The sequence below is a fragment of the Rousettus aegyptiacus genome, unplaced genomic scaffold (genome assembly GCF_014176215.1).
Source record: "Rousettus aegyptiacus isolate mRouAeg1 unplaced genomic scaffold, mRouAeg1.p scaffold_m13_p_8, whole genome shotgun sequence".
NCBI lineage: Eukaryota > Metazoa > Chordata > Mammalia > Chiroptera > Pteropodidae > Rousettus > Rousettus aegyptiacus.
Window position 1 is genome coordinate 38,349,685 of NW_023416311.1, and position 12,585 is coordinate 38,362,269.

The window sequence follows — 12,585 nt, forward strand, 5'->3', positions numbered from 1 at the left end:
ATTTTTGTCAGATTTTCTGAGTTTTAATGTTAATTGTAGAATCTCTATTTTCTATAAAAACTTAGCAAACTTCCTAGTGTGGAAGGCTGGAGTAAAATGTAGATACTCTTATTTGCGAATAACTTTCATACTTATGTAAGAGAATACCCTTTCCTTTATACCATTATTTTTTAAACTATGTTCAGAAGAACACTAAAATTCTTCAAGGGTGCCTCAGCCTTGCTTTTCAAAAGAAAAGCTGTTTTTGTTTGTTTATTTGTTTCAAATGTTGGTATTTGTCTAAGAGTTCATCCATTTAATTATTAGCTTGGTGCTGAAGAGCTCAGGCTCTCAAATAAGACTTTATACATTCATATATCTGCTCTATCATGACTGAGTTTGGAACCTTGAGTAAGTTACTCTACCTTTCTGTTCTTTGGTTTCCTCATCTGTAAAATGGAGATAATAGTATCTACTTTATAGGGTCTTTGTGAGAATTAAATGAGACAATACACATACATTATCAGGAATGGCAATTAGTTTATAAAACGTTGCATGTAAGTGGCTAAGTCTGTAGTAGAACTGGCGACTGACGCCAAAGCTGGGCTCCTATCACTATTCATGTTGTTGAATTAAACTGAAAGAATGAAAGGAGTGAAGTGGGATGAGAGATTGAGTCTAGAAGAAAAGATTTAGTGCCTTTCTTTCAAAAGGCAGCTCATAAGCTCAGATAATGAATTTTACTTATTAAAGATCATAAAAGAAAGGCTGTTACAGAAAGAAGGGTTTTTATATGTATCTTCCAATGATAAGACTTCAGGATACTGCTTTAAAAATTTATTTTAGCTTCTTCTAGTCTAGCTTGTTTCAGAAAGCCTGGAAAGTAGATTTTCCTGGAAACCTTTAAAGAAGCTGATCAAGTGATTAAAAGTCTGTGATCCTTCTTACGTGAGAAGCACAATCAATAGTTTTATGTTTTAATGAAATTTGTCTTAAAATAGCCTGAGTACAGATAACAAGTAATCACCATCAAATTACAAAAATACAGTGTTTGCGTTGGGAAGGTATGAATTAAAATTTTAATTTCGAAGTCTTTTTTAGCTTTATTTTGCTTGACAAAAAGAATTAACTAATTTATTTTACAGTAAATTATTTAAAAACGTGTTATGCAAACATAAGCCATGGCATGTTATTTCCTGAATATTTAATTGTTAGCTCTAAAAGCTGTTACCACTGAACATGCCGTCACCCTAACTTTTAATGACACAAATCATTTGTGGTGACAAAAAAAGCTAAAGGTATATCTAGGAAAGAGACATTTGAAAAAGCCCTTTTCAAAGCCATCTGAACAGTGATCATAACTATCAAACTGTTATCTGCTATTCTTATATATTAAATATGTATTTAAGATTTAATGGAAGAGAAGAAAGGGGAAGACATTATAAACACAAAATAATTTCCAGGAATTCAAATTTTAGTCAGTTCAGAGACTCAATGGAAAAGACCTGAAGCTGTCTCGAAAGAAGACATGGGAGAGTTGGCTGTTTCTAAAATGGAAGTTATATTATAAGCTTACTATCTATAACAGTAGAATTTTAAATTAACCAGTGATTTTCTTCTTTCTAAAGAAGTTACATTAAGAGCATTCAAAAAACTTATACCCATAGAGAACCAGTTTCCCAAAAGCTCAAAATTATTGTGCATTCTTTGAGTTAACATGGCTTCCAAAATTTAGAAATTAATATTATATATAATATAATAATTATATAATGTATTATATATAAGTAATAATATATATGCTATATATAATCTGAGGATTGATTGCTAAAAGATGGGTTCTAACATGCTTAGGTCCAGCTGTTTGACTTTTATAGGTGAGGAAGAACTGAGAAATGAAATGACTTGACAGATTGATTGATTATTGTCAGGTTTGATATAATAATCTTGGTCTTCCAGTAGATCCTCTTTTTATATACCATGCTACCATGCTTTCATCATATGTCAGTTTTTTCCTTTATTAGAATAATTAATTTTGCCTTGGATTTTTTTGAACTTTTATTCAGGAAGACAAGACAGTTTCTTAGAAATTATTTGTTTTGATGTCTTTGACGTCTCAAAAAGATGGATCAACAGGGTTTCTTTCTTTTTGCGCTTGCTCATTTACTCATTGAATCAAGAGTGTGATGAAGGTGAAATAGCACATATACATAAAAAGAGGAACTGTGAAATCACATTAACATGCTCTAATAATGTATATATTAATAATATGACATATTTTAGTTATATACTCTTGATATATCCAGCTACTGGATAATTCTTGGAGAGATTATTTGTGTAGGCTATTCTAAAGTCTTGTAACATGATAAATTACAAGTTCTGAGTTTTCACAGTAAGAAATGAAACTCTGTATTGGAATAAGAAACTTCTTTTAAGAAACAATTTTATTCCAATAAACAAAATTCACTGTGAATTTGCATGTTTTCCAAAGATTTTGTAATCAGATATATATTTTTGTAATCAGATATCTGTAATCAGATATCTATTATAAATTCCTTCAGCAATGACTTGGAATTGAGTATTGAAGCAGTAGTTGGCTGTACTCTTTTCTCCGTGTTCACCTGAAGAAATATCAAAACTGTTGCTAATTGCAGTTGATCAACATTATGAATTATTCTTACAGTTATTTAATCATAGGCTTTCTTTTATCATTATACATGTTTCTCAACCATTTTTCTTCATCTCTTCCCCTCCCTGCATTTAGTTTCCATCTTTTCCATTGAAAGAAATGCAGAGTAATTTCAATATGATCACATCTAAAACATTATTAGTCAAATATGCTTTAAAGGATGTATTCCAAAATCAAATGCATTCTGTAGTGAATCTTTAATGTGCCCACTTTGTTACCTTCCTACTTTCCTCCCTCCTTCCTTTTCTCTCTCCCTCATCCCTGGTCTCCTATTCTCTCTTCCTTTCCTCCACTCCTCCTCTCCTCTTTTCCTTTTCTGAGGAAAGAAAGGATAAAAGTTGTAGAGGAGAATTTTCTGAACAAAAAGCAATTAGAGTAGAAGAACCATATTTCTCATCATGGCGGCACTGCACGAGAAACAATGGAGGAAAGGGATTGAGAGGAACAAGAGGCCACTGATGAGAAAGCTTTGATGGTATAAAGGAGTGAGAGAGTTATAGGACTTTAAAGATGCTAGAAATTGAGAGGGACACCTGATTTTAATAAGTTGCTGTGTGTTAAGACTTAAACACCACTACCTTCAATCCCTATGCTCACATATTATGTGAGTAAAAACTGAAATTCTCATTTACTCACACATGTTTAAATGTGATTCTGATCAGAGTGTGGGCTAGGGATAAGACTTTATGAATGTAAGATTACTTGAATCTCGTTTAATTAAAATAGGAATCAAAAGGCCAAATAGTTGACATTTGATATTTTATTGCCTTTTTCATGTCTGACTATCATTCGGTTTCAAATTATTATCTTCATGATAAAAGTATGTATAATATGCTTTTTACCTAAAAAGAGAGGACATATGTATATACATATGTGTATATTAGCCTGTATTTGTATGCGTGTTTGTCTTGTGTTTATACATACTCACACTGAGACAGACATACAGCTATCGGTTTATATTAAGAAATAATGGAGGAATAAACCATAAAATAAAAAATCCTAATTGTCAGTTCTCCAAAGCTATTAAACTATTTCACCTCCTCTGCAATGTATGAGAGTTTCATTTGCTCTATATCTTCCTTATTTGGATGGTATTAGTCTTTTATTTTTTATTTTAACTGTTCTGGTAAGTATGAAATGTCGTAATTTTAATTCGTATTAAACCATGTTGAGCACTTTTACACCTATCTTTTTGCCATTCTTTTCTTTGTGAAGTTAGAGTCTATTTACTTTTTCACCCACCGGGAGGGGCTTGTTATTTTTGATTTGTAAGAATTTGTATATATTTTCGATATATTTTCTTTGTCAGATATATGTGAACATATCCTCTTCTAGTTAACAATACTATCAAAAGGATATGTATAGAAGATATTGATACATTTACTATTACTAAATTTTGGAAGGAAATTAAAGTAATATTTAAAAGAGACTTTACAGTTTTAAATTTAAAGCAAAAATTACATTCTATTATTCCGTTCTTGGTTTCAGGTACAGTTAAAAACTAGCATTTCTAGTCAATATGTCATTCGAACGCAGCCAACTAATAGGTGCCTTTCTACACTAGAGTGTGCAGCTGTTGCTCTTTCCATCTTGGAGAAAAATAGTGCCATACAAGAGGTATGTATGTTTTTAGAACATTATGCAGTTTTTGAAAGTAGAAGTCTGGTTAGATTTTATCTAGAAAATTTAGAAATACATAGCTGGCTAAATTTGTAATTCAAGTGACAAGTAGAATAATATCTATGATAGAAATTTGTATACTTTTATAAACAACCTTTCCCCCTTTGGTGCTTTTTTCTCTGTTTAGCATTCCAGATTTCATTATTTAAATATTCTAAGCTGTCAAACAGCATTTGTATTATGCTAAATTGCTTTTAAGTATCACAACATTAAATAGTTTTTTTGGGGGGGGGCTAGATTTCTCTTTTAGTATTTTGTATTTTTAGTATTTTGTGTTCTTTTTACTTTTGCCTTTTTAATTAAAAGAAGAATATTTTACAGCAACATTATTTTTGCACTGGCTCTTCTATTTGAGGAAGTATACCAACTTCCTGTTTATCTTATTAAGCATATTTAGAGTTAAAAAAGATAATTTTTTGAGAAAAACACCTGCAGAATATGAAAAGGTTATAACCTGCAATCATCATTTTATTTAATTTCAATGAAAGCCTGATGATTTCATATATAATTAATAAGCGTCAGTAAACAATAATGGTTCAGTGTGCTCATTAACATCTCAGTCTTTTGGAACATGTAAGAAACTTTGCATTTATGGCAAAAGAAAAAATAGCAAAATAAAACAAGTTATTAGGGTTTTTTAATCACTGAAGAATTTTCATAAATACAACTCAAGAAGTCAGAGGCTAACGAACATGACTAAATGGAAGTTTTATAACTCCTTTCTCTCTTCTTCCCCTCCCTACTTTCTCTTTCCCTCTCTTTCTCTAGTTACACACTATGGTTACTATTTTAAGAGTATACCTTAGCCGTGAAGGACATTTGTCTAATGGATAAAAGCTCAGGTCAGAGTAACTGGACTGGTTACCAAGAAAAAGGAAAAAAAAAAAAAAAAAGCCTCCAGAGCAAGGAGAGCTAAAGAATAACAGAAGCAAGCACTGAACTGGCTTTTCCTTCCCCCTGCTCTAAGCCATGGAAAATGTCAGAGTTGAAGATGTTTTTTTTCTTTTGATGAAAGAAGTAGTATTTCATGAATAGGCTTCTGTGTGTGTATTTGTGCCAGTGTGAGTAGACTTGGTTTTGGATCCAGGCAATTTCTTTTTCTCTGTTCTCTTTTGAGGAAAAAAAAAATCATGAGGGACCCCAGATCCTTACCCCAAATGCCCAGGGATTGTTCTCAGACTTTTCTTCCTTCCCTCTAACCTTATTGCCTACTTCCATGCACCTGGCCGTCAATATAGCACATAATATATCTCTATACTTGTCTTTCTCTTTTATTTATTCACCATAATTTCTGTATTTTCTTGAGCAAAACAACAGCAACAAAACTACACTATTTTTAAGTGTCTTAAATATGAAATCCAGTACTATTGTTTAAACTTACTTTCTGTACAGTCTCTGTATTTTCCTTTTTGTTGATGTAGAACTATAAAATCAGCCAACATCAGACCTAGGACTCATTAAAAGTTCTAACCTTTAGGGAAAAATGTAATATTCATGGGCTATACATTTAAAACTTTCTTTCCTCTCCTTTTTTTTTTTTTTTTTTTTTTGAGAGGGGGTGGTTCTGAAAAGAATTTTCTTTGGTTTGTAACCCTTATTCTCAAAATTAAAAATTCAAATGCAATTTTAATTGAATTTTTACCACAATCCTAAATGGAAGCTTTAATGCTGTTGTTGGTGGTGGTTTAATAACAGTAGTTGTAATATAATAGGGCTTAGGGTTGGGATAGGGTTTGTACTGTTACTACTAATGCTGCTACAAATGCTCTCCCTTTCCCAGTTTTATAAGATATATTATTCTGGAAATAATTAATGTACCATCATAGCAGGAAACCTGTCTTCAGCTTATATTGTCTATGGATAAAATTCAACATAAAGTCCCAAAGTAATAGTGAGGCTCTAGAGCTCTCATTCTGTTTCTTTTTGTCACCAGGAGTAGTCATACTATAGTTGCCAGGAGTTGGAAAAGGATGTTTGACAATCAGACATGTGATTTGGGAGGTGCTGATAAGATGGTTGGCAGGAGCATGAGCAGAAGAAATGCATAATGAAATACCCCAAGTTGCTTATTGCTACAGATGGCAAAAGTTGAGCTTGCTTAATGGGGTAAACCCTCGTCTAGCCTGTTCAAATCTAGCTATAAAAACAAATAATGTACATTCCTATGAGAAACACAATTACTGTCTGCTCTGAGAGTGTTATTTTTCACTTTCCTGGGGAGGAAAGCTATGACATAACATTTTTTTTTTTTCCTAATAACGATTTATTAATGGCATCCTCATAAAACAAGATAATGCAGGAGAGTAGTAATTTTTTTGCTGGGTTCGTTCTATAGAGGTAGGGCTCCTTAAAATAAAGAACTTGGCATAGAATAGCCCTCAGTCTGTTGATTCATCCGCCTCCTTTACTATTGAGCAGTTTTCAAATACTTGGAAGTAGCAAAATATGAGCTTTGAAGCAGGTTTGAATAAAAACTTCACTTATCCTCACTTGTTGTAGAGTGACAAAATTTTGAACTAAAAGTTGGTGATTTTCATGCAGCTACAATAATATTTACCAGGGCTTTTCATACCTTGGAAGGCTTGAACTTGGGAATTTTTTTTATTATAGAACATTCTCTATTTATGAAGTTTAGCTTGCAAACTTTTATAATTGGTGTGGCAAAGCTTTGTGCCATAGCCTAAGTGCCTTAGCTCTACTTAACACCAGTAATTATTAATAATGGTCCCTTGAAAACTATCACATTGTACCTACAGATATAAAGGATTTATGAAACCCCGATTTTTCCCCAAATAAACTTTTAGAAACTTATTTTATAAGTAGAAGATGTTCTTTGTTCCTCTGAACCAGTCCATCTCTCATATAGCTTCACATTGCCTCAGATATAATGTAATTCATTTATATAGAAATGTTATCATTTATTATCAAGTAATGTTCCAACACTTTAAATGCATCATCTTAATGTACCATAGTAATAACTTTGTAAGTTATTATTGTAAGGTAGACATTGTTTTTCTCATTTTACACATGAAGCAAATGAGGCAAAGAGAGGTTATATAACTTATCTGGGAGCATAGAGCTAGTAAGTGATTGCATCAGATAGGCCAGGTTAGACCAGTAATTTAAAACTCCAAAATCAGAATGGCATAACACAAGAAAGATTTGTGCCTCTCTCATTCTGTTTGTCCAGTGGGATTGCCAGGGGAATCTCTGCTCAGTCACTTAGGGACCCAGGATGATGGAGGAGACACTCTCTAGATATGTCATTCTACTTTACTCAAGGAAGGAATAAGGGGGGGGAGGTTGGTGAATCATATACTGCTTTTAAAGTTTCTGCCCAGGGGTGACACACATCATTCATGTTCACAGTTCCTTAACCAAAGAAACTTATATATAGCCATGTCTAACTTCAAACAGGACTAGAAAATGAGTCTGATCATGTACCAAGAAGCCAGACTTGTATATTTGTGAATAGCCCTAGTGACTGGCACAGAGATGGAATGGGGATCTAATCCATATTTATCTCCAAAACTCATTCTCTTAATTACCTCAGAAAATTGATAGATTCTCATCTTCAGGAGGTACAAGTTAGAGGCTTATTAATAGTATTAGTATTCTCCTGCCTATGAAGAATTTAATAAATGTCATAAAGTAGCAATAGAAACTTCAGTTGTCTGAGTCTGTATGTGATCCTAGATGTTTCCTAGGTATAATGTTTCAGAATCCAGTCAGTACACTATATTGATTCTGTGAAGTAATATGTGATCATTTCCATATTTCCTCTCATTTAAAGAAATGAAGATATTAAAAGAAATTATGAGAACATACCTAAGAGGCTTTCTGCAGTAGTCGAGCAGAGCTTTTTGAAGATGTTTATCTTGTTGGTGAATATCAGTTAGGAATGACATTTGGTTGCATGTAACGAAGCACTTACTGCAGTGGTTGAACCACGTAGGAGTTTCTTTTTCTCCTGTAAATAAGAAATGCTGAGGCGAGCAGTCTAGGGCTGGGATGCAGCCTAAAAAGGACATTGGAGACCCAGATTTTTCCTGTCTTTCTCTTCATCATCATGTGTATTTGGTTTTAATCTTCATGTTTATTGTCCTATAGTCACATTATGGTTACTCTACCTTTAACAATCATGTTCCAGGCAAGAAGAAAGAGCAATAACCTATGGCTGCTAAGTCTGTTCCATTTTGAAGAGCATCCCTGGAAGCTCCACCCAAAGACTTCCACTTCTGTCTCATTGGATAGATTTATGTCATTAGGCAGTGTGCTATTAGTAGCTGGACACATTGCCACCTTGAATAAAATTTTGGATTTTTTTTTTTAGTAAGGAGGAAAAGAATGGATACAAAGAAGCAGCTATCAGTGACTGCTACAGTTTGTAAGATTTCATTGTAAATTAAAGCTATTAAACCCTTCCTATCATTTATGTTGTATATGTGGGGGAATAAAGTTTTATATAGTGTAAAATTTTTGTCGTTAAATCTATAAGGTTTTGTTTGTTTCTTTTTGTTTCTTTTTTTCCTGTAATAATCTCAATCAGATTGTTGCTATTGTTTTTTAAAAGGTTTAGATCAGGAGTCTTAGGCCCAAGGAAAGAATTGACTAAAAATGTGTTTAAAGCACTAGTGTAGTGTTTTTATTTCAAAAATCTTTAAAATTTTAATAACATTAGGAAAGGCATATGCTCTAGTTGTTTTATAACCTCTAGCATTCTCTGTCATCTTGTGTCCACCCAGTTCACATGTTTATGTTAAATGGCTGACCCTATAAATAGTTGAATTTAGACAGGTATGTATTCAGTTAGAATTATTTCATATGCACCAAAACCTAGATATCTAACTTGTATGAGGTCCATAGACTAGTGTGGATTCATAAACCACTTACCCATTACTGCTGTATATCTAATCATTATCAGGCAGCAGGAAGCTGACATCAGTCTGTGATTGAAACTGAATTAACTAATCTTTATCTAATGGTCTCTTGTAGTCCACTTGTTACAGATTAAATTATTATAATGGCAACAACTTTTTGTGGTGTTTGAATATATTAATGTATAAAACTAAATTCAGACTTTATCACTCATATGGAAAATTGATTTGTGTCTTTTTACTAGAGTTACTTACTGGTATGTAAGGTATGAATTTAAATAAATTATTTAGAAATTTTCACATGTATTAAGGTACACATTGCTTTTTATAGTTAAAAGCCAATAATAATATAATAATCTTGTTTCTGAAGAAAAATTCTAGATAGAATATTGTGACTTGTCACAGACTCCTTTTTTAGAATTTTTTTTTTTATTTCAACAGACTTTGCTCCGCCCTCTTCAAGCTTTATGCTCTTTCCAGCTTCAACATGGTGCTCAAATTCGCCACAGCAAGGAACACCTTCTGAAAAATGGATTATATCCTAAGCCGATGCCAAAGAACAAACGCAAACTCAGGAAAATGGAACTCTTAATGAACAGTGTTAAAATTTAGTGCACATGTTTTTATGGTGCTATTTATGGTGTCTTCAGCTGACAATACCAGGTTAAGTTTTAATACAATTTAAATTCGTGGGTTTTTGACTGCCTAAAAAAATGAGAGTTACATACTAAAGTTGCCCCGAGGAAGGATATAAATCAAGTAGCCATAAAAACAAACAAAAAACATTACACCGAATCAGTAAAAAGCAAGATTTTATAATGTATTTGTTTTGAAAATGTGCCTCTAATGTATTTTTTCCAATTCATAATTTGAAATGTGGTTAGCTCTTGAGCTGGTTTAGACGTTCTTTTTTATAAAATGAAAGGAAATTGTTGTGCCTGATTGAGACAGTATCGTTTCTTTTTATGTTTTATAGATAATTAGACCTATAATAGAGGATACCTACACCAATTTGCAATAGTGTACATGAACTTTATAGTTTGAAATAAATAACAAAACAAAATAATGATAATCAGGTGGTTTAAATTGAATTTATTTCATAAAATAGTGTAATAGAATAAAGAAACTAAATATTCTTTAGAGATTAAACTTGAACTCAGCTAATGTGATTAAATGTTATATTAATGCCCCTTTTATTTTAATTAGGTAGGCGAGTTTACTGATAATTAGATGAATCATCTAATTTATTATATAAATGAGGATACTTTTATTTATTGGATGACATACCAGAAAATAGTAATGTGTTAACAGTTATGTGCAAGCTGGAATACATAGTCATCCTATCAATAACTGACTGTGAATTTTAAAAGATACAGTGGAAGGATTTGTCCATTTTATGTATATTTTTTCCACAACACCAAGCAATTAATTCAACTCTCCTTGGACACTGTGACTTGGTGTGTCACAAATCTAACTGAATTCTGATACACCCTGGAGATAGCATCAGATCTTACAGGTTCAGGGCCCAGTCCTATCAGACTCCACCCTCTTCCCCTTCAGATGCCAGTCTCAAGTTTAGGGTGTCACAACTGGCTATACATTGTAAATTCCAATGACTTACCCTCCACCACCTTGGGTTTGATTAATATGCTAGAGTGACTCACAAAACTCAGAGAAACATTTTATTTACTAGGTTACTGGTGTATTATAAAAGGATATAACTCGGTAACAGCCAGATAGAAGAGATCCATAGTGCAAGATATGTGGGAAGGAGCTTGGAGCTTTCATGCTGTTTGAGTGCACCATTCTTCGTGAATCTCCTTGTGTTCACCAACCTGGAGTCTCTCTCTGAGCCATGTCCTTTTGGATTTTTATGGAGGCTTTATTACATAGGTATGATTGATTAAATCAGTGCCCATTTGCTGTTGATTTCAGCCTCTAACCCTTCTTCTCCCCTTGTTCTTTGTCTTTCTAGCTCATTTTACTTAGTATAATGCCCAATTCATTCCTGTTGTTGCAAATGGCAGGAATTCCTTCTTTTTATGACTGAATAATATTCCATTGTATGTATCTATATCTCTCTCTACATAGATCAATCTGTCATCTCTCTCTCTCTCTCTCTCTCTCTCTCTCTCTCTCTCTCACACACACACACACATACACACATTTTCTTTATTCATCCATTAAAGGACATTTAGATTGTTTCCTTGGTTATTGTAAATAATGCTGCAACAGCATGGGGTGTGTGTGTGTGTAGAAAGTTATAACCCTCCAATCACATGGTTGGTTCTTCTGGCAACAGCCCCTATCATGAGATGCTTTCCAAAAGTCACTTTTATAACATAAACTCAGGTGTGGCTGAAAAGGGTTTGTATAACTATTAAGATACCTTTATTGTTCTTATCACTTAAGAAATTTCAAAGGTTTTAGGAACTCTGTGCCAGAAAGTAGGAGAAAGCCCAAATGTATATTTCTTGTTAAAAGACACAAAATCACAATTTGTAAGGATACGAAGGTAAGAAATGAGATGTATTAAGGAAGCCTAGTATGTGTCTATATGATGAGAGGTAATCTGGGAGGTTTGCATTTCTGATTGCACTGAGATGAATAGACGTGAAGTTATGATGGGATTCATCCTGAGGTCAGAACATGGAGTAAATCTTTAAATCCTGAGGGTGATTTTTTCTAACTTTATAGAGGAATAATTAACAAATATAATCATGTATTTAAGGTATACAGTCTGATGATTTGATAGACATACATGTTGTAGAATGGATCAAGATAATTAACATACCCATCACCTCAAATAGTTAATATAGGTAACTCTTTGTATGTGTGTGTGTGTGATGAGAATGCTTAAGATCTAATGTAATGATTTGATATTTGTATATTTTGCTAAAGATCGCCACAATAAATTTAGTTAACATCCTTCACCATACATAATTATAAATTATTTTTTCTTGTGTTGAAAACTTTTAAGCTTTCCTCTTAACAACTTTCAAATATATGATACAGTTTTAACTGCAGTCATAATGTTATGCATTAGAACCTCAGAACTTACTCTTTTTATAATTGGAAGTTTGTGCTCTTTGATCTACATCACTCTGTTTCTTCGAACCCTCAGTCCCTGGTAACCACCATTCTATTCTCTGTTTCTTTGAACTTGACTTTTTCTTTTTTTCAGATTTCACATATAAATGATACCATATAGTATTTGTCTTTGTTTTTCTGGTTTATTCTACTTAGCATAATGCCCTTCAGAGTCATCCATGTTGTTGCAAACGGCAGGATTTCCTTTTTATTTATTTACCACATTTTCTTTGTCTATTCAGTTCATTGAAGGAATTTTAGGTTTTTTCCCAT

At 32.8% G+C, this 12,585-nt stretch overlaps 1 protein-coding gene across 2 annotated transcripts in view; it reads left to right on the top strand.

The window, feature by feature from the left end:
• Positions 1-11,327, top strand: part of DTWD2 (DTW domain containing 2) — a 95,950-nt gene extending 84,623 nt beyond the window's left edge. The window contains exons 5-7 of one of the 2 annotated variants that reach the window (XR_001597021.2): positions 4,154-4,282; positions 9,664-9,885; positions 10,916-11,327. Coding sequence is in view for 1 of the 2 variants with exons in the window: in XM_016145327.2 (XP_016000813.2) it covers positions 4,154-4,282; positions 9,664-9,834 (300 nt within the window). In the remaining variant the exon portion in view is untranslated. Of the gene's footprint in view, positions 1-4,153; positions 4,283-9,663; positions 10,162-10,915 lie in introns of those variants that run through there. The other variant, XM_016145327.2, reaches the window with a different exon arrangement.
• The last annotated feature ends 1,258 nt before the right edge of the window (positions 11,328-12,585 follow it).